The 21,938-nt window shown below is 42.0% G+C and overlaps 1 protein-coding gene across 3 annotated transcripts in view; it reads right to left on the reverse strand.

Moving 5' to 3' along the window:
- tln1 (talin 1) overlaps positions 1-21,938 on the reverse strand; it is an 84,466-nt gene that overhangs the window by 25,706 nt on the left and 36,822 nt on the right. For all 3 annotated transcript variants that reach the window (XM_089020876.1, XM_089020877.1, XM_089020874.1), the window contains 25 exons: positions 21,567-21,733; positions 21,025-21,153; positions 20,406-20,519; positions 18,797-18,910; positions 18,387-18,521; positions 17,389-17,517; positions 17,148-17,250; positions 15,261-15,469; positions 14,159-14,278; positions 12,930-13,127; positions 12,005-12,144; positions 11,807-11,900; positions 11,448-11,537; positions 11,246-11,368; positions 11,021-11,164; positions 10,786-10,947; positions 10,452-10,592; positions 6,200-6,381; positions 5,339-5,471; positions 5,036-5,137; positions 4,765-4,935; positions 3,215-3,463; positions 1,683-1,802; positions 1,433-1,579; positions 282-448 (listed from right to left, as the gene is read on the reverse strand). In XM_089020876.1, the coding sequence (XP_088877002.1) occupies positions 282-448; positions 1,433-1,579; positions 1,683-1,802; positions 3,215-3,463; positions 4,765-4,935; positions 5,036-5,137; positions 5,339-5,471; positions 6,200-6,381; positions 10,452-10,592; positions 10,786-10,947; positions 11,021-11,164; positions 11,246-11,368; positions 11,448-11,537; positions 11,807-11,900; positions 12,005-12,144; positions 12,930-13,127; positions 14,159-14,278; positions 15,261-15,469; positions 17,148-17,250; positions 17,389-17,517; positions 18,387-18,521; positions 18,797-18,910; positions 20,406-20,519; positions 21,025-21,153; positions 21,567-21,733 (3,583 nt within the window). The remainder of the gene's footprint in view (positions 1-281; positions 449-1,432; positions 1,580-1,682; positions 1,803-3,214; positions 3,464-4,764; positions 4,936-5,035; positions 5,138-5,338; positions 5,472-6,199; positions 6,382-10,451; positions 10,593-10,785; positions 10,948-11,020; positions 11,165-11,245; positions 11,369-11,447; positions 11,538-11,806; positions 11,901-12,004; positions 12,145-12,929; positions 13,128-14,158; positions 14,279-15,260; positions 15,470-17,147; positions 17,251-17,388; positions 17,518-18,386; positions 18,522-18,796; positions 18,911-20,405; positions 20,520-21,024; positions 21,154-21,566; positions 21,734-21,938) is intronic.

Genomic DNA, 21,938 nt, shown 5'->3' on the forward strand with positions numbered 1-21,938 from the left:
CAACTGAAGCTGTGACAAAGCAATCAAAAAGTTCATAGCTAAGCCTGTCTTCTCTTGAGCCTTCTCTGCTTGCATTGCTAAATATTGCTACTATGTATATGACCTTAACTTGTATTTGTTGACATTTCAGCCTTGAATGGGCATAATAAATTCAGTTGGAGCTTCGACAAATTGTTCCATGGAAATTTTACTGTACCTTAATCATAATTGAATCTCACTGATGATTAAAATCAATACAGTAATCAGCAGTATTTTTCTGTATTTACTCTGTAATGACATACCTGTGGTCTGCAAAGGTCTCTGAATTCTCTCTGTTTAGTGTGCCAGCAGTGGCAAACATGATGGTGGTGTCAAGGTCAGCGATGATTCCAGACACAGCACTGGCTGCTGTGATGCAGGCTTGGGTGCCACGGTTACCTGCCTGGAGAGCTGCCAGCACATGCGAGACCTGTAAGAAGATCAATTTATTAGTACCGGAACAGGAATCTGATTGACATGACATAAAAAAATATGACATAAATCCAGTTAGGGTAAAATTTCAGGTTCGCCTGACAAGCATTGGAACTTCTATAGGTGAACCTACAGTATGTTACATTTACAATGTCACAGCATTTTAGAGACGCAACGATAGCGGCAGTGTCACAACATTGCAAGATCGAAACTGCCACGATAGCATCGTTATCATGTCGCGATATTAAAAGTAGCACTTCTGCTCAAAGGCCCAGATTGTATTCCATTTGTTCGGTTCAAGCATATTCTGTTGTTTAGTTTATTAGTAGTGTTCAATTTTAATTAGGTATGATTTGGTCACCACTGTTTAAGACCGACACTAATCATACATTTGAGTTCTGACACAAGATTTTGTGAATCAAACTGTGTGTGTGTGTGTTAGCAGATAAGGGCCTCAATATTAAGTGTTTTTAGTGATTGTCGGTTATTCACATACCCTGAGCTTAGTACTAAAATCTGAACTATGTACAGTGCTTTGCTACAGCTGTTGACAAAGTGCAAGATCAATAAAAATGAGTTGTGTATAATGTATAATGATGATTAATCTTCAACAAAAAGCAGAAGCTCATGCTTGTCAAGTTAAAGTTAAATTTCATGTTTTCTAGATTCTGACTAGGGAAGTCCAGGCCTATAATTTGTGACTCTGGCCATGTCATAGTACATGAGTCCCCTGCCTCTGGTTCGTGTTTAATGGAATTGTGGTAAATACAGATACAGCCATCAGACCAATTTTGGTTTTGCGTATCACTTTGGATGTGCAGCGGAGTAAGTTTTGGCAGAAGGACATGTATCTTACAAGTTTTTAGTTGACAAGGTATGAGTAAAACTGAATAAAAACAAACCTATATTTGATATTTTTAGTTGTAATTCAGTTGTAAAAACATTTAACATTGACAAGAGAAAAAGTAAAAGCAAAACTGACCTTCTCTGACACTTTGCGAGCACTTTCAATCAGATCCTTTTTGGTGAATGAATCATCGGGATTGCACTGTAGAGCTCCAGCTTTGGTCACCAAACCGGTGCAGCTGAAACCCAGTTCACCCACCTGCTTCTTGATATGAGAACCAATCTGGAAGAAATAAAGTGCAAACTGTTCAACCACTGTACACAAAAACCACAGACGAGATTAGAAAAGGCAACATCTTAATAACAGTGGTATAATAACAGTATACCTCAGCATTTTCTGCAGTTACAGCTGCATATTTGGCCTCATTTGCCAGATTACCAAATTCATTTGTCAGCTGATTGGCCAGTCCACCAAGGTCATCAGGGTTTGTGTTTGACTTGGTCACCTTAAAAAAAAAGAAAAAAAAAGGATGTAGCTACATAGAGCAGCCAAGTTTGAGTTTTACGTCAACAACACGAACAATAATACTACACAATGAGTTGAGAATTACAATTCTATTGTCTCATAAATGCAATTGTACCTTTACTGAAGAACTTAAAACATTTCTTAACCAGAACATTTTGAGAATAAAATGTGTTTTCCATGTAAATGTCCTAATATGACAAAGAATAAAGGATGCAAACATGGTCATTTAACTTTTAACTGAATAGTCATCATTTTTTGCCCTTTTAAGTCAGCCGCTTCCCACATAGAGAGGAGCCAGATGAGGTGGCTCGGGCATCTGACTAGGATGCCATGCCCCCCTGGCAGAAGACCCCGGGGATGACCCAGGACACGCTGGAGAGACTATGTCTCCCAGCTGGCCTGGGAACGTCTCAGGATTCGCCAGGACGATCTGGAAGAAGTGGCTGGGGAGAGGGAAGTCTGGACTTCCCTACTGAAGCTGCTGCCCGCGCGACTCGATCCCGGATATGCGGCAGAAGATGGATGGATGGATGAATAGTTCATGTTCTTTCACAGAAGTGTTTTTGCCTGGTGTTTAATAAAGAACCGATTGAAGGACGTTTGCTTTTTTGGCTTTAATTAATCCTTCAAAAATGTCCAGGACAAAGAGCATAGTGAAGGATGCTCCGGCTGGTTGATTTACATCTATGTAGATCTATCGGAATACCCCATGGCCCCAGGGGCAAATGACGATGATGCTTCATGGACACATATCTCTAACCACACACATAGACACATATGGCTGAGGTCCCTTTTAGCCAATTGGATGCCGAGATCATCCTTGGTCATAGACAATGGCAGAGCAGCTAGAAGTATGTTGCATTCAGCAAAAGTTGAAAAGTTGAAAGTACCAGCTTAGCTTGTATTTTTACCTTTTGTATTTCCAAATTTCTTTCGGAACAAAAGGCAATATTTTCCTGTTGAGGTATTTCGTGACTTGAAAATTTCATATTAAGATATGTTCATACGTAGAGGGATCACTGTATACAACTGGATGAAAACATTTAGAGTGTAGTTAGTCTACCTCGTGAGTTTTAAAGTTAATTTACCCCTTCACATCACCTACTGTTTGTGTTGAAGAATTCAGCACCCACTCAAATAGTATAAAGTTATAGTTAAAACACATTTTCAAAATAAAATACTGCATTCAAGCATTAAATAGTAACGGAGGCAGAAAGAGAATCATGGCAATCAGAACATTATTATCTACAGTACCACAGCTCGCCCACCAAGACAGAGTAGTTAGCAGTTTTGCAGCATGCCAGTGCTCACAAGTCAATTGAAAGAGAGACAGACTGGAGATTTCTTGTTCAGTCATGCGCTATCAGTTACATCTACCCGAAATAGTCTTACCATCTCCTGCACAGTGACAGCAATGGCCTTGGCCGTCTTAACCATTGTAGTCTGGTAGTCCACAAAGGTGCCCTCAGGCTCAAGCGCAGGAGCATCTTCCATCTTATTGATGGCATCGTTGATGGAGTCCACCATGCCACCCACAGCACCTGCCGCACTGGCTGTCTCGGCCAGCGTGGCTCCCAAATCGTATACTGCTTCCTTCATCATCTGCACTGACTCCTCCAGAGCCTCTTGCATATGGGCTGCCTGGAAAAAGAATCCATATTTGTATTGATAAAGCACAGTTAACAACGGCAGAAGTGATGTACGATAAATTAAAAATACAGAATATAAAACAAACTATCATAACAGAAGGCAAAAAACAGCATAAAAAAACAATTAAAAATGAATACAAAATCTGACAATCGTGATTGTAATTGTAAAATTGGAAAGACAATACATGAATAAAATATAAAGTGTTCAACTCTGCATTGTCAGGGCCAATGACAATGAGACCAAGTGGGTTTGAAGCAATTACTGTATTTGAAAACATGCAGAGTGGGTATGATATATTTTGGGTTTTTGGTTCCACATTTTGAGATCCGCCAAATTCTGCACTTGCCCAGCGTTTTAAATGTAACCTTGCAAACACTAGCATTTTACGTGCAAGTAGTATACAAGACAGAGACCAGAAGAATGGGGCAGCACGGTTCAGTCATTTTGCAACCCCCTGGTTGGTGGTTCCATCCCCAGCCATCGCAACCATGTCAAAGTGTTCTTGAACAAGATATCAAACCCTAAGATGCTGCATTGTAAGAGAATGTGATAACAATGGAAACAGTTTTGAATGCTCACTTAGCGTTTAACAAATGAGAACCAAATAGTCCAACCAGGTTGAGATGCAAGCATGTAAAATGTTATCAAAGGTGTAAGAAGATGATCCCTTACAACAAAAATTACATAGCCGGGTGCGAAGGAGGATACAGCCAAGCATAATGTATATATAATAACCATATGTGGCCAAAGCAACGTGTTGAGAGTCTGTGCTCGAAAATCGCCCACAGTGACTTTAATATCCACATTCTCTTCTTTATAACAATATGGAGACATTTCCTGTCTCCATATTGTTATACATTTACACTGGTTATTGTACTGGCAGACATGCATGTTTGTGGTTCCATAAAATAATGTATGTGACAGCTCAAAACAACATATATTGATCAGAACAAAAGCCCTCAGCTTACTTACCCTGTATGACAAGTTGCAATGATCAGTTGCCGACTAACTTGTTGAGTTCAGTCATGATGCTCTATACGTTGTGTACCAAAGAGGCGCAAATAGAGCAAAGAATATATAATGGCCCCATCTGACTGTCATAAAAACTGAGATTGTTTAAAATCATCCATACTTTTAAATGTAAGTAAGTAGGCACTGGCCACCAGCACTGGTCTTATTTTTTGATATGATTGATTCAACTTCCAGAATATGCACGTCTATTAAAAAGAAGTGATGTTTTGTCAAATGTATGACACCATATTCACAGCTGTTAATGAGGGGGTGAAAAGTACCTTGGGGTTTCCTCCAGCTTCCTTGGCAGTGTAGAGCATCTGCAGGGCAGATTCTGTGAGAGTTTTAGTTTGGTCTAAGACAGCCATCTGCTGTTGGCTGCTAAGTATCTTCGACGCCGTGCCGATAACTGCCATTATGAGGGGCTCAAAGTAGCTGACCATTTGAGAAACCTGTCGAATGAGAAATGAGATTCAAAGGGTCTTTGGAAGATCACAGCATGATATAATGATAATAAGTCACTATAATATGTGGACTTGAGTTGTATTCTACCTTGTGGCCCAATTGAGAGGCCTCCGAGCGGGCAGCCACAGCAACTGGTTCGATCAAATTGCTAATCTCATGAACAGAGGCAGCCATCTGCTCATGAAGTGCCTGTAACGACACAGTACAGATATGGAGTTTATGATCAACAAGCATCATGGCAGTAGCAATCACCAGAAACTGAAAATGGAACTGAATAATTGAAACAAATAGAAATAGTGTCACTTTGAAACAAGTTTAATTTTACATTTTACTTTGGAACTGCATCACCGTAAGAATGTAATCCGGGAACAAGGTACTGTTTGTGTTTACCTCCATAGAGATGTCTTCACGGGGTGTTAATTGCTGACTGATGGCAGCAAGGGAAGCATGGTCAACCTCACGGATGCAGCCATTCAGAACCTCAATAGCATCATCACACTCCCTCTGGCCAGGAGCCTTTTCTCTGTAGAAAATCAATTAAGATGATTAGTTTGGATGATGAGAGGAGAAGAGTGTGTATAAAGTCTGGAACTAAAAGTTGCCAGCCCGTGAATGTTCAGTCATTTTGTGCTCTCATTAACCCAATCTGTGTACTTCCACCTACGCAATATCAATCGTCTTCGCCCGTCTCTCACCCCTCACACCACTGCTATCCTTGTTCATAGTCTTGTTACCTCCCAGATTGACTATTGCAATTCACTTCTCCTTGGTGTCCCTCAGAAACATCTCCACACACTTCAACTCGTCCAGAATTCTTCAGCCCGGATCATCACCAGAACCTCATCCTTTCACCAAATCACCCCCATCCTCGAAGAGTTCCAATGGCTTCCGGTCAAATATAGAATCAACTATAATTTTTTTCTTTATACATGTAAAGCTATCCATAACCTTGTCCGCCCATACCTATCTGACCTTCTTCAAATTTCTATTCCCTCTGATTCCCCCAGATCCTCTTCCTCCCTCCACTTCTGTGTGCCCTCCTGCCCGTCTCAGCACGATGATGCCCACGACCAAATGTAGACTGAGACAACTTGTCATTGCAGGAAGGACAATAGATGAGTAACTTTGATTGAAGCTCCTGTTTGCTAAATGACTGTGGGTCAATGTTGAATTTATAGCATATATATATAGATATACATACATATATATATATATTTTTGTATTTGCACAAACGTTATTGGGACATGATACCTCATGTTGGTGATGAGTTTCTTTATGGAGTCGGATACAGTTCTTGAGTGTCCGGCCAGTACAGACCACTTGGGCGGATCTTTGGGGTTGACGGCCAAAGAGCGCGCAGTCTGGATCAGGCCAGTGGAACTTTCTAACATCGTCTTTGCTGCTGCTACAATGGGCTCCATGGCAGTGTGACCCTAAGGTGTGACAGCACAAAGTCATGGATGTTACCGCGAGTGCTGCTGGAACATTTCACCTTACACACACTTTCTGGGAACCAATTAAGTTCGTAAGATGAGGTATCACTGTAATTGTCTGTGTGAGTGTGGTGTGTGTTGGCGAATGGACATGTCAATGAGTGTCGGACAGAACCCTTTTTGGTTACAATTGGTTCCCTGCTAATAATCAATATTTGATGCCATCGGAACTCGAATAGAGAAACAACAAAGTGGGGAATATAAAGAGACTGTGTAGTAACGTATTATAGGGCGCACTGTCGGCTTTTGGGAAAATTGTACGCGTTTATGCATAGTGTAGAACAAGACGGTACACAAATCTATTTTATTATGTATTCCTATAACGCTAAAGAACACATCAGAAGTTATATTTCTTAGATTCAACATGAATCATTACATGCTCAATATACAGTAAAGTCTCGTTATATCGATATCGGATATCAGAATCAGAATCAGAATACCTTTATTCGTCCCGCAATGGGGAAATTTGCAGTCCACAGCAGCAATTGAAGAGGGATGGGGTTGGGGTGGGAGTGAAAGGATAGAAAACAAGATATTCTAAGCATAACAAAATAAAAATGTCAACTGTATACTGTGCAAATGTAGATGTGCAAAAACCGTTCTATAAACAAGACTGTACATAGTGCAGAATCAAGAAATGCATTTAGATATATTGCAACAACCCATATTTACAAGTGTCCAGTTTTTTTTTTTTTTTTTTTTTTTCACATGTGATCATTGGGAATTGTGAAGCCTGACAGCAGTCGGTAGGAACGAGCGGCGGTACCTCTCCTTCTTGCAGCGCGGGTGTAATAGTCTCTGGCTAAAGGAGCTACCCAGAGCTGTCAGGATGGGCAGGAGGGGGTGGGAGGGGCTGTCCGTCATAGCTTTTAGTTTAGCTAGCGTCCGTCTGTTGCCCACCTCCTCTAGAGAGTCCAGCGAGCAGCCCACGACAGAACTGGCCCGCTTGACAAAGCGCTCCAGTCTTTTTCTGTCCCGGGTGGTGATGCTGCCTGACCAGCAGACAATGCCATAGTGGATGGCTGATGCCACCACAGAGTCATAGAAAGTCTTTAGGAGTGACCCCTGAACTCCAAAAGACCTCAGTTTCCTGAGGAGGAAGAGGCGACTCTGTCCCTTTTTGATTAGGGCATCCGTGTTTGTTGTCCAGTCCAGTTTATTGTTGAGAGTAACACCCAGGTACTTGTAGGAGGTCACCCTCTCAATGTCCGAACCCTGGATGTTCAATGGTGCAGGAGAGGATTGTTTCCTGCAGAAGTCCACCACCAGCTCCTTGGTTTTGCCGGTGTTGATCTGGAGGTGATTCTGCTGGCACCAGTCCACAAAGTCCTTTGTCAGTCCCCTGTACTCCCTATCGTCTCCCTCTGTAATGAGGCCGACAATAGCTGAGTCGTCAGAGAACTTCTGAAGGTGGCAGGTTGGGGTGTTGTAGTTGAAGTCCGAGGTGTAGAGGGTGAAGAGGAATGGAGCCAGGACTGTTCCCTGCGGCGCTCCGGTGCTGCAGAGAAGCCTGTCCGACTCACAGTTCTTTACCCTCACGTACTGTGGCCTGTTTGTGAGGTAGTCTGTAATCCAGGATGTGAGGTGATGGTCGACTCCGGCATGCTGCAGCTTGTCCCCCAGTAGACTTGGCTGGATGGTGTTGAAGGCACTGGAGAAATCGAAGAATGTGATCCTCACCGTGCTCCCAGCATTCTCCAGGTGCAGCAACGCCGTATGGAGGAGGTAGATGATGGCATCCTCCACACCGATGCTGGGCTGGTAGGCAAACTGCAGCGGGTCCAGCGATGAGCTTGCCAGCGGTCGCAGGTGGGCGAGGACGAGTCTCTCCAGCGTCTTCATCAGGTGAGACGTCAGCGCCACCGGTCTGTAGCTGTTGAGCTCTTTGGGGTTGGCAATCTTGGGCACTGGGACCAGGCATGACGTTTTCCACAGCTGTGGAACTCTGCCCAGCTTCAGGCTCAGGTTGAACAAGTGCTGGACAATGTCACACAGCTGGTCGGAGCAGGTCTTGAGGAGTCGGGAACTGATGTCATCCGGACCTGCTGCCTTCCTCACCTGCATCCTCCTCAGTTGGTTCCTCACCTGCGCAGTTGTGACAGACAGGCAGGAACCAGGAGGCAGAGTGGCGGCTGAGGGTGTGGCAACGGTTGGGAGGGCAGATGTTGGTTGTGGAAAGCTGGTCGTGAGAGGGGGCAGGGAGGGTAAGGCCACAGTGAGAGTTGGTGCAGGTGCAGCTACAGGTGAAGTTGACGGTGGGCCGGGGGCGGCTGGCGTCTTGTCAAACCGATTGAAAAAGCGGTTGAGTTCATCTGCCCAGTCCTTGTCTTTTTCGTTCAATGTCACTGGGCTTTTGTGGCCTGAGATGTTTTTCAGGCCCTTCCAGACACCAGCGACATTGCTGGCTTGCAGCTGCTCCTCCATTTTCATCCTGTAGGCCTTCTTCCCCTCTCTGATCTTCCTCCTCAGTTGGATCTGCACGGCCTTCAGTTCCTCTCTGTTGCCCGACACAAAAGCCCTTTTCTTCTCCTTCAGGAGGACTTTTATGTCGGGATTAATCCATGGTTTGTTGTTGGCAAAACACCGCACAGTCCTGGTGGGTACGGTGTTTTGTTCACAAAAGTTAATGTAGTCTGTGATGGTGTTGGTGAGTGAGTCAATGTCTTCCCCATGAATCTCAGTAAAGAGCTCCCACCTGGTTGAATCAAAACAGTCCCGCAGAGCTTCTTCAGCTTCTGTGGACCATCTTTTGATTGTGCGGGTCACAGCTGGTTGCCTCTGGACAAGGGGTTTGTACACAGGCTGGAGATAAACCATATTGTGGTCTGCTCTTCCGAGAGGGGGGAGGGGGGAGGGTTTGTATGCATCCTTGGCGTTTGAATAAAATAGGTCCAATATGTTATTGTCTCTGGTGGCACAAGTTACATACTGTGTGAATGTTGGGAGGGAGAATTTCAGGGAAATGTGATTGAAGTCCCCTGAGATAATAAACAAGGCGTTGGGGGACTGGGTTTGCAGCTTGTTTACAACAGATATGAGGGCATCGGAGGCAGCGCCGCCATTTGCCGTAGGGGGAATGTACGTCGTCACGGCTATGGCGTGTGAGAATTCCCGTGGCAGGTAATGCGGCCGGAGGCTAACGGCTAGCAGCTCGATGTCCCGAGTGCAAAGTTTTTCCTTCACCGTGATGTGCCCAGGATTGCACCATTTGTCATTCACAAATACAGCAATCCCCCCTCCTTTCTGCTTACCGCTGCCTTCATTTCTGTCCGCTCGTACGAGTTGGAAGCCCTCCAACTCTGCGTGGGCGTCCGGAGTGATTGCCGAAAGCCATGTCTCCGTGACGAGTAGCAAGCTGGCTTCCCGGTACTCCCTCTGATGTCGCGTAAGCGCCGCCAGCTCGTCCATTTTATTTGGGAGCGATCTCACGTTCCCCATGATGACGGACGGGAGAACGTGTCGGTATTTCCTCGTTCTTTTGCGGCGATCTTTCCCGGCCCGACATCCTCGTTTCCTCCTCTTCAATTCATCGGGGATGTCTGGTGCGGCGGCCGCTAGTCCGCTGTTAGCCCGCCACGCTAGTAGCTGGTCTCGACTGTAAACAATGGGATTCCGCGTGCGCGTGGATTCCCCGTTCACAGGAGCGATGAAAAAGTAAAAAATAACGGCGATGAGCAAAAGAAAAGATGCCCATCTCCTCTCCGTAGGTTTATGGAACGAGATTAGGCAAAACAAAAACGGAAAAGTAAAGAAGTGAAAAAGTAGACAAGAAAGGGAAAGAGCTGCTGTGGAGGCAGCCACACAGGGGGGCGCCATCTTGTATCGATATATCGATAGTCCCGGTTATATCGATACTATTTCTATGCACGCACGGAGAAAATTGCATGCAAACAGGGTCGGATATATCGATAGTCCCGGTTATATCGATATTTTTTCGGACTCCCTTGAATATCGATATAACGAGACTTTACTGTATTAATATATTTATTTTATTTTTTGAGTCAACGTACCTCAGGACTGATCTGAGCTGGAATGCTGGCAAATTCTGGGTTGGAGGCAAACGCTGTTAGATTGTCCACAGCTTCTATCAGGGGACCAGTTGCAGCTTTACATTTTTCTCTGTTCTCTTGATTAAAGGCTCCATCCAACGCCTACACAGGAAGAAATGAGAATAATGTGTGCATGAAATGACTATTGTTTTTTTCTTGTTCAGGACATCAACTTTTTCAGAATTTTGTGATTTTTTTCTGTGTTTAACGTCCACGAAGTGCTCAATGCAGTATTGCTGGTTGATTTGAATTAATTTAAAGTAGCGTGAGACAAAATAAAATGCAAACGACAAACCTTAATAGATTTCACTAAGTTGGCAGTTGTGTTGGCCACCTCTTTAGCTGACTGGACAAACTGTCTCTTGGCAACAGGGTTGGGAGTTTTTGAGGACGCCAGGCGGCAAGCATTGCATAGTGCTGAGGTGTGTTTGGCAACGATGGTGGCTGCAGAGAGCACCTAGATAAAGAGACAGTTAGATGAAATGGAAAAACATGAAAGTGGTCACTAAGGTGGTTGATGTGGTCTGTACCTGAGACTGAGTGCAGCCTGGGTCAACTAAGTTCTGGCAGGCCATCTGGATTGACTGGTTAGCACGGGCAAACTGAGCGGGATCCACAAGACCCTTCTGACCCGCTGAACTGTTGGGGTCAGATACTCCAACCAAATAGGCAGCCTACAAACACCAAATATCAGGTAGGTTCCATTTCTGTTCTCTTATGCTTCACAACTTTTTGTTTATGTTTATTTTTTATACCTGTGCTGCAGCTTCAGTCAAACCACACAAAGCCTTGGAGCCCGAACTGACTGAGTCACCAAACTCCGGCAGGTTGGAGTTCTTGGCATTGTGGGAAATACCGGCCATAGATTCCCCAAGGACCTTTAAAATAAAGCAGATGATTTAAAAAAAGGAGCAGAAAAACATTTACCACTACAGCAACAGGGATGTTCATCCAAACCTTGGAGTTTTCCATGACGCTGTCGATACAATCAAAGTAGGAGAGCTCATTGATAGCTTCTGTCGGGTTCTCCAGCATCCCCCTCACCGACTATGCACGCACGCACACATACGCAACAGTGACATAGCACACTTTGTTAATGTGTGATTACTTAATAACATATAATTTCTTCCCAAAGTTAAAGAATATAGATATTAAAATAACTACCAATTCATTTCAAATGAATGTTTTTTTTTACACATTCCTTTATTTTTTATTTACTTTTGTGAAACTATTTATGGTGTCTAGCAATCCTTAAGAATAAAGCAGAACAACAGAAAAGACAAAAGAATAACATTATAGTTGCTCGGTGGTGGTACCTCCAGCTCTCTGAGGGCATTGTCACACTCCTTCTGACCTGGAGCCTGCTGAGTGCACATAGTTATGAGTTGGTTGATACTATCCGTGACAGCCCTATAAAGACAAAGGTTTATAAATGAGATCCAAGGACCCAATCTGCATCATCATCAACAACAACAAGTGGATTTATAAAACAGAAATCTCGAGATCAACGGTACCGAGCAGCAGCTGCCAGCTGGTTCTTGAGGTTGGGAGAGTTGGGGTCAGTAGATAGTGCTTTGGCTGAAAGTAGTAGTTTGCTGGATGACATTGAGATAGTCTTTAGGTTGGACACCACTTGAGCTTTGTCCTCTTTAGACTGAAGAAAGCAAGGAAGAAGGCAATGACTTTCACTTAAGTGGTGAGGAAATTATTTATCAATAACAAATAATGTATCTTTCTCTATCTACATGTATGCCAGCAACTCACAGTGCCAGAAAAAACCCCATAAATGATCTTCTATCCAACTATTAACTCATTCACTGCCAGACGATGTACAAATAAACGTGTCCACTCCAGTTCCAGCGTTTTTGTTATCTTCACTCAAATTGCAGGACCCACAGAATATTGACTTTTAGGACATACCGTACACAAATATTCAATGCAGCTCAAGAAACTTGAGGCTTTCTTCTTTCATTAGAAAAAAAAGTTTATTTCGAGCTTACTTGCTTGTACAGTTATCTACATTGAAAGTGGGGGCGGCTGTACAAAAGGTAAATGCTGCCCCCTCATGGGAAGGAAAAACATTGCCAGAGGTCTGAGCGAAGCTTTAAATGCACCCCCCCCCTCCTTCTGCAAGAAAAAAAACAAACAAACCCGAATAAATTCGGGAATGGCAGTGAATGAGTTAATTTGACATACCCTTTTTGTGAGTTTTGTTTTGTGGTGTCCCGTGCATTTTTTTGGAATTGATATGTGTCTTGGCTCAATAAAGGTTGGGGATCACTAAGGCATCTACAAGTAAATTAAGGATGCCTGGATAATTTGAAATAAATAGCTTTTTAATCAAAGCCACAATTCAAATTTTCATGGGTACCCATCTTTTTGGGTCACCCTGTAGTAAACACGTGTGCCCATTTGGTAGAAAATGCGTATCATACTTACTTGTGATGTTCCTGCCATGTCAACACCAGCCTCCAGGAAGTTGCTAAAGTCCTGTCCAAACTTTCCAGTGGCTCTGGCAACGTCTTGGGTGGTTCCTCGAGATGCCTGAACAACCTCATTGGCTGACTGATTCAGATTGGCTGCTACTTCATTAAGCTGAGACTGAACCTCCTGGAAACTCCTTCCACTGGACGGGAACTGGAAAGGAGAAGAGCAACACCAGCTGTGAGGATAATATTTAACACATATTGCCATTATCTGCCACAATTTGGTACATCATCACACACAAGACTCTCGAGGAAAAGGTGTCTTCAGTCGTCGTCTGTACTTCTTTGAAGGCGTCGGACGTTTCGCTCCTCATCCCAAGAGCTTTGTCCGTGAACTAAAGTTGCGCTGGTAACTCTGGCCCTATACATATATATCTAATGGACATAAAATGAATGTTCTATCCCTGGCTCTGGTATCACCTCATTAGCATGACTAAGCCTATGTGGTAACGACCTAAGATGTCTGTTGTAAGCACAGTCTAAATTAAACCTTAAACCATCATGGCGATTTAGTGAAGGGTTTTGCTGTTTTACAAAAGTTGCTTCTTTTACTCAGATTTCAAGGGAGAATTGGATCAAAAATGTGTCAGACAGAGACCTCTCAGAGACAGAAAATGCTGTACTAACCAAAAGCTTAAATTTCTCAGTGACTCCTGAAGTGATACCTACAATAGACTACATCAAGGCTACTGAATCGGCTATTAGAAATGAAAAAACTTCCTTATGCAGAGGCAGAGGATCTACGTATAAAAATATCAGCCCTTCTCAGCAGTGTCAAACCATCAACATCACATTAGAGGAGAGAAAGGGGTTAACTACCCTACAAAAACATGAAAATATTACTATTTTGCCAGCAGACAAGGATAAGTGTACAGTGCTTCTCAACACATTGGATGGAAAATAAACGATGTTATAAGTAAATGTACTTGCGTACAAGATTTAGTTTGTTTCTGTTTACAATTGTATGAAAGTATATACGGTTGCTGATTTTATGTTTCTTAGTAATAAAATGTGTCACAATGTTTTTGGTGTATGGCTGTATTTTTATGGAAGTAGAACAGTCTTTCAGTTATGATATACAATACAAACAAAAAAATAAATAAATCATAAAACCTAGCAAGTCCCCCCCCCCAAAAAAAAAAATAGAAATCGGTTGCAATTCACACTGTTGATTACACTCACAGAATCAGCCAGGAGACATTTGCTGGCTTCACCCACAGTACGAATGGCATTGTCCACATCTCTCTGACCGGGGAGGCAGTTCACACATCTGTTCAAGGCCTGAGACACTGCTTTAGCCACCTGCACACCGATGGAGACACACAAATACACCCATACTGAGTCACCGTTGAACTCAAATACTTAATTTCAGTCAAGACAGTGGCAAATGTGACCAATCTTACACAAAAAAGAGGACAATTGTCAAGTCAAAATATGTTTAGAAAAGCATAATAACTGGATCTGACATGATTCATTCATTCATTCATTCATTCATTCATTCATTCAGTTAGTGGAGGGTGCTGGAGCCTATCCCAGCCGTCTTCGGACAGTAGGCGGGGGACGCTCTTAACTGGTTGCCAGCCAATCGCAGGGCAAACAGAGACAAATAACCATCCACTTTCGTACTGACACTTCGGGACAATTTAGAGTGTTAATGACGAATATTAAATAAATAAATACATGAATAAATGAATAAACAATACAACTGTATAGTGCCTCCATTTTTCCATTTCTGCACTAGTATGATAATACTAGGGCAGCGTGTTCTACCGGAGACAAATTCCTTGTGTGTTCTACATACTTGGCAATAATGATGATTCTGATTCTGATAAATAAATAAATAAAGAAAGAAAGAAATAAATAAACGAATGACTGAATAAATGAATCTGCTCCTTCTTTTCCTTTCGTCTTTTCCCTTCAAGGGGTCGCCACAGCAAATCACTGTCCTCCATCTTCAGAGGTTTGATTCGCCTGTTTAAATGAATAAATGACTTAATTAAATTTGTTCATTCATTCATTTTCCGCTCTGCTTTGTTTTCACAAGGCTCCCACCTAGGGACAATTTGGACTGCAATGCATGTTTTTTGGAATGTGGTAGGAAACCGGAGGGCCTGTACAAAACCCACGCTGGTCCCGGGAGAACATGCAAACTCCACACGGGGAGGGTGGAGTAGGGATTGAACCTACGACCTCTGTACTGTGAGGTTGACGCACAAACCACCAAGGATAAAAGTAAAAAAAAAAAAAAACTTTCTGCCCCTCTGATCATTTGCCTTTGTCTGACCTGGGCCAGTCTTTGCTGGCTCTCCGCGTCTCCTGGCTTGGTGATGGCCTTCTTTGTTTCCTCAATTAAGTTGCCCGATTTATCCATGACATCACCGGCGCAATCCAGCAGAGCAGCACGTGCTCCTACATCATCAGTGCTTGCAGCAACACCTCTGGCTGCTGAAGCCAAGGACTTCAGAGCCTGGGCTACATCTCTGGCCGCCATACCTTAAAATAAACAAATATATAAATAAGATCGAACGCAACATGCCCACATTGAAAATGCAATCATCCTGGTTGGTTACAATGCAGTGGAATATAATATGTCACGGTTTGGTTTGACAACTGCCAATGAACACCACAGAAGAAGAGGAATCGAGGAGCATTTCTTTCCCTTTTTGCTCGTGATGTGGCCAGCTAATTGTATTATTGTGTGTTTTTATACAGTTCAACAAAGTGGAGTGCAAATTTTCATGGAAAAAAAATCGTTTTAAAAAAAGATCTGAGTTGTTCGCATTAGAACAGCTCGTGAACTTTTGATTGTGATTGCTTTAAAAAACCGTGAAACGTCATGGAAATAATTAACCATTTTCCTCAAAGCATTATTATTATTATTATTATTATTATCATCATCATCATCATTATTATTATTATTATGGTGATGATTATTATTATCAACTAATTATGTATTTTTAGTGATAATAAAAAGAACAACAACAAATGTGCTCATTAAACTAGAAACAGATTCAGGGACTGCTTTGGTCAATATTTTCCAAAGTAAAAGGCAGTTGCTTGCAATTTCTTTTTTTTCTTAATTCAATACAAATGAGAATGAGTCTTCTAAAGGCTGACCGAAATCAGAGAACAGTTACTGCTGAGAGGCTGAAGTGAAATGAGTTGGACAATTTTAGTATGGCCCAAAGTGATCCCTTGATAACTAACAGTTTGTGTTGCTGAGTAATTTGATAATGGATCAGCAGCCCATTAATGTTGATGCTCGCTACTTTTATACTTGGTGTGCTTATAAAATATACTAATTCTCCTTTTTAAGTCAGTTACAGAAACAAATTGACCTAGTTCATATTCAATCTGGTGACGCCAATAATCGGTCTGGTGCTGCTGTTAGCTTCAATATGTTTTGCCTCAATATGCTAGGCTTTAAATGCTTCGGTGATTAGCAAAGAGTCTTCATTGCCTTTCCAGCAGCTCCTGTATTTTGTTTTTCTCCTTCTTTCTTTCCTTTCCTCTTCCTTTCATAATTATTAATTTAATAATAATAATAATAATAATAATAATAATAATAATAATAATAATAATAATAATAATAAAGCTTATTATTATTATTATTATTATTATTATTATTATTATTATTATTATTATTATTTATTGCCCAACCTGCACATATCAATGCCCATAGGATACTTTAAAGGGAGAAAAATGCTGTCTCACCACTTTCATGATGTCCCCACAACCTCACGCTGGTTTGACAGGAATGAAGGTTTTTTTTTTTTTTTTTTTAATGGCTGACTCTACGTCACAGGTGTCAAAATCAAGGCCCGGGGGCCAAATCTGGCCCGCCACATTAATTTATTCGGCCAGTGAGGGCAAATCAAACCTGTGAAATTCCATGATGCTTGCTAAAGTGCGAACCAAAATTTCAAATTGTTCCATGTAAACCACAATAACAGTCATTATTTTTTACCTCAGATTTGAAAACTGTTTATTTCTCAATTTGTTGTGCGCTCTATATGTAATATGTGAAGGAGATGAAATATTGTAATGGTTTCCCCAAATTCATAATGGCCCTCTTGAGGAAACCGTAACTACAATGTGGCCCGCGGCAAAAAATGACTTTGACACGCCTGCTCTACGTTAAGTAAATTGAATGGACACGATTGAAACACACCTGTATAGTTCTCGTTGCCTTGGGTGGCCTCACTTAGCAATTGGGCTATGGCTGAGCTTACTGCCTTAGTGCTGGTACCAAGTTCCTGGGAGCATTTCTCAAGCTGTAATCATGTGAGAGGCATGCAGAGGGGAAGACACTGTTATTGATGTATGTCTTTTGTTGATGTCATTTGCACAAGCAAAAATATGTGCGTGTATGTGCATGTGACTACATCCATTCCGGTGTATATGTTACTTACATTCTCGCCCGGTAAGGGTTTGAGTTTGCCTTCATCAGCTGAAGCTTTGGCATCCTGAATATCCTTCTCCAGACGTCTCACAACCGATAGAGCATTGTCGATCTCTAGTGGGCCGCATGCCTCTTGAGCCTACACGTACAACAATCCAAAGAATACCGTTTGGATTGGATGTACCCTTATTCGTCTCGTAGTGGAGAAATTTACATTTCACAGCAGCAAAGTTATGAAAGGAAGAGGAAAGGAAAGAAAGAAGTAGTAAAACAAAATACTGGTGGTGCTGGAAAGGCACCCACTCTCGCGGCTCCATCTTGAAGTAAAAAAAAATAACAAAAGGATAACAGATTCGGATTATTTTGTTGAAATCCCATGCGTGTTTGCGTGTGTGTGTGTGTGCGTGTGGTTCTCACTGAAAAACATTTCTAAATATCTTACTTAAATATCTGGCTCTCTTAGTCAAAAAGGTTCCCGACCCCCGGTATAATGCATGCATTACGTAACCTGAGCCACTACTGTAGCGCCTTATAATGTGGTGTGTCATATATATGGAAAATCTTTCAAAATGTAATTCATTGACGGTACGCCTGATAATCCAGTGCGTTTTATAGTGTGGAAAATAAGGTAATTATCAATATTCGCCCTCCAAAAAAACAGCCAAAATATTTTTGCTTTAAGAGATTACTCCCAGATCATCTGTAGTGATTTGTATGCCATTGTACCGCCTTTCTTTGGCTTTTTGCCATCAACACACATGGAATTTGTAACTTTGACCTTTCTGGCATAGTATTGCTTCAGGCATGCAGCTCAAGGAGTGGCAGGGGAGGGATTTTGTGTTTTATCTCCCGATTCCTTTCGACAGTGATGAAACACAACATCACACAACAGCGATTCATATTTGAAATCACATGTCATGTATCCTGTAACCTGATAACATGATATGATGCCCACTGTTTGTTGTCACCGCTGTCACAAGTTTTTATAGACAGTATTCAATGAGATACCTTCTGTGAGGCAGTGCGTAGCTCAGCCAAGGCACTTGCAAGGTTCTTTGCACACTGGCTAAGTTGCATGGCAGATGCCTGGTCACTGATAGTGGGAACTGTGGCTTTGGATGCTGTGACCATCTTTGCACCAGGCTGAAATAAAAACAATGAAAAAAGGACGTGCCTTTAGCGCCATTGGTTGAGATTATTTTCATTATTTTCCCTCACACGTAAACACATGATCCACAGAGGAGACAACCTTCAGCTGAAAACCAAAAAAGTTGCAAATGAATGTTTTATTGAATCATTAAGAGGCACCACACTGGTCTAGTTAGCGTGTTGGTCTCACAGTGGAGCAGTGCAGGGTTTGATTCCCGCTCCGGCCTTCCTGTAGCACGTTTGCGTGTTGTTTGTGTGTGGTGTAATACCTGCAGAAAGTTCTGGCTTGCACTGATGAGGGCCAACTGAGCACTGGGGCTGTCAGGCTGAGACTGACTGCCTCTAACTCCTTGAACCAATTGAGGAATCTGCTCTGCAACCACCTGAGAGACACCAAAAGAAAGATTTATCTAGAGTGGCAAAGCGACGTGCCAGTTAGTGGTGGCCGCTCTCGGTTGTGTTAGGCATGTTTCTCTGTGTGTGTATATTTACTCAATAATAATAATAATAATAATAATAATAATACATTTCATTTCAAAGCGCCTTTCAAAACTCTCAAGGTCACTTTACAGTTACAGGATGCGTTTTTTTCTGCGGGTGAATAATAGAAAGCTAGCTAGATAGCAAATAGCTAGATAGCTAATACAGTGAGACCTCAACTTACGAACTTAATTGGTTCCCAGACAGAGTGTGTAAGGCGAAAAGTGTGTATCTAAAAAAAAAAATCCCATTGGAAACCATTAAAATGGGAATAATCCGTTCCCGGGTTTCCATAAAATATACTTTTCAACTAAATAAGCCTTAAAACTACACACAACATACCTTATTCTATGTATAATAAATGTGCTATTGTATTGTAATGAAAGAAATACACTGCATTGTATCATAAAGTCACTTTGTTTACATTTGTGATGGCGTTGGAGGTCGAAGGTCAAAGGGAATTGCTCTTTGGACAGAGAGGCGCATTACATGAGGACAGTAATTAAAGAAATAAACTGTGCTGTAAAATAAAGTTTTATTTAACTTTTTGATGGTCTTTGATGGCTTATGGAAGGAGAGTCACCTTCCATAAGGACTGTTGGTAACTTAACCTCTGATGCTGTTTGGTCGTGTGCTTCCGCCAAAGATCACTCCGCCAGCCGTGGTGTATTATGAAAATAGTGCTTATTATAAGGTTTAATTTTCATAAATTTGACGTTTGTAAGACGAAAAGTTTGTAAGATAAGGTGTTTGTAAGTTGAGGTCTCACTGTATATAGCTATCTAGCTAGCTAGCTAGCCAGATATATAGCTAATAGACTTGACGAGATAGACGATGGCTGTGGATGCTACAATAAATAGGCGTAGGCTTGGAGGGAACACGGAACACATAAACAAGCCTACATTACCTACTTTGAATACAAAAAAATGCAACTATATATAAGACATCAGCTTATAGGCATATTTATTAAAAATTGGGATTCTCTCGCTTGGTTTGTTTATTTGAGGCCAGAGCACAACAAGTGGATACATTTTCACAATTCGCCTATGTCTTATGGACCACCTGACTCGCGCAGTCGCTGCGAGCAAATAGAAGGAATGTGTCCTCCAAAAGCTGCCAGTTGAAAGCCTGCCTGCGAGGCATGTACACGTGCCATTTTATTGTCGCGCCTGAGTGAGTCTTTGGCTGTGTCCAAAATCAAACACTGTGTGTTCAGAAGGATGCATTTTCAGCAGCATTTTCTCCCCTGCACTATGTCACATCTTGCGCAACTTGACCGCATGTGGTTTCCAAATTTTAGAAAGGCAATTCATCCCTGCCATCTAGTTGTATTGAATGCATTTAGTAAGAACAGTTGAAGAGTAGCATGGTATACTTTATAATAAAACTGATATTTACCTTGCAACTTTGGACCAGTTGCTGCTGGGCAGCCTGGTTCTTGTTGGATGAGGCAGCATGCTGGGCTGCAGCTATTGTCTGAGTCGCTGCTGCAGCCGCTTGTCTAGCTGCGTTCTAGCAGGAAAGAAGAAAATCCGTTTGCAGCTTGAGTTCAAGTCAAAAGTATCAAGGGCATTAAATTGAGGCCACTCAGTGTGTGGAAATAGGACAATGGGGTAATGAAACATTGTATTAAAATGTTCAATTCCACATGCAGGCAAACCTGTGTTCCTAATTTATTTTTCTGGGTGGGCTTTATTCATCTGAATATCCAATCAAACATTTTGAAAACTGTTAGGGTCATTATTAATGAAGCAGGAATCAAAAGTAAAAACAAACGATTCTTTAATCTTTGGGACGGCACAAAATGTAACTGCCTGACCCCGAGGGGCAGGCAGAGGGAAGAGAAAGGAGGGGCTTGTTGGGAGAGCTTTTATAAAGACAGGATGTGACATCATGTAAAGCCGGACAGAATGTGAAATGATGACAGGAAGTCCAAGAAAATAAAACGATGTGAAAGGAAATAGAAAAGATGTTTCAAATGTGTTCATATAGTGAATTTTCTTTGAATTTGAGTTACCTCAAGCTTGTTGACCAAACGTTTTTTGATTGCATTCTGTGCCGCAGCATTCGTTGCAATGCGGAGACCTTCTGCCGCCTCTCGCAACCTCTGTTGCTGCTCCTCACTGTCGGGGTTTGCCGCAGCGCCCTGAAGGAAACACACACAAATGTGATTTTGTCATATGACTGTGTTTCTAATTAATATTCACATACATTATCAGAATCATAATCATCTTTATTGCCAAGTATGTAGAACACACAAGCAATTTGTCTCTGGTAGAACACGCATCATAAGAAAAATAGATATCCAGCTAAATAAATGTTTAACTTTTTATTATTTTTTTCTTCTCTGTTTATATCACTGCAATCTCAGCATTTTATCAACTCTGAACGTCATAAAAAATATGGGCTCTGTTGTGTCACCATGGGAGAGAAATCCAGATTCCCCATTGGCCGAATAGTTGGATAAAGTCGCACACATAAGCACGACCCTTCAAAACCAGTTAATCTTAGCAAGACAAGAACAAGACTGCATAAAGTATAATATAAATATATGCAGACCTTGGCAGCCTCCACCATCTTGGCAGTAGCATCAGCCAGAAGCTTTGCAGCTGACAGGAGCTTTCGTGAATTTTCCAGGTCTGACTCTCCCTCTGCATCCATCTTAATGGCATTGACCAGATCAGATGTGGCCTGTGCAAGGATGCGAGCCTGGCGAACCATCTCTCCTGTGAAAGAAAAAGTTCAAATGTCAAAAATTTAATGTCAATAAGCTAAAATCTGCAGCTGTTGAATATGCAGTGGCACAATAAAGTCAGATCTATACATCTTGGCCTTTATATTTTCAGTAATACATTAATGAGTGGCCTTTCCGTGAACTAACGACAGATAAAATCCCCAATGCCGTTTGTGTTTGCTTGATTATGGATTATC

This window comes from Hippocampus bargibanti, linkage group LG18, assembly GCF_051943395.1.
Source record: "Hippocampus bargibanti isolate YZ-2025 linkage group LG18, ASM5194339v1, whole genome shotgun sequence".
In the NCBI taxonomy this organism is placed as follows: Eukaryota; Metazoa; Chordata; class Actinopteri; order Syngnathiformes; family Syngnathidae; genus Hippocampus; species Hippocampus bargibanti.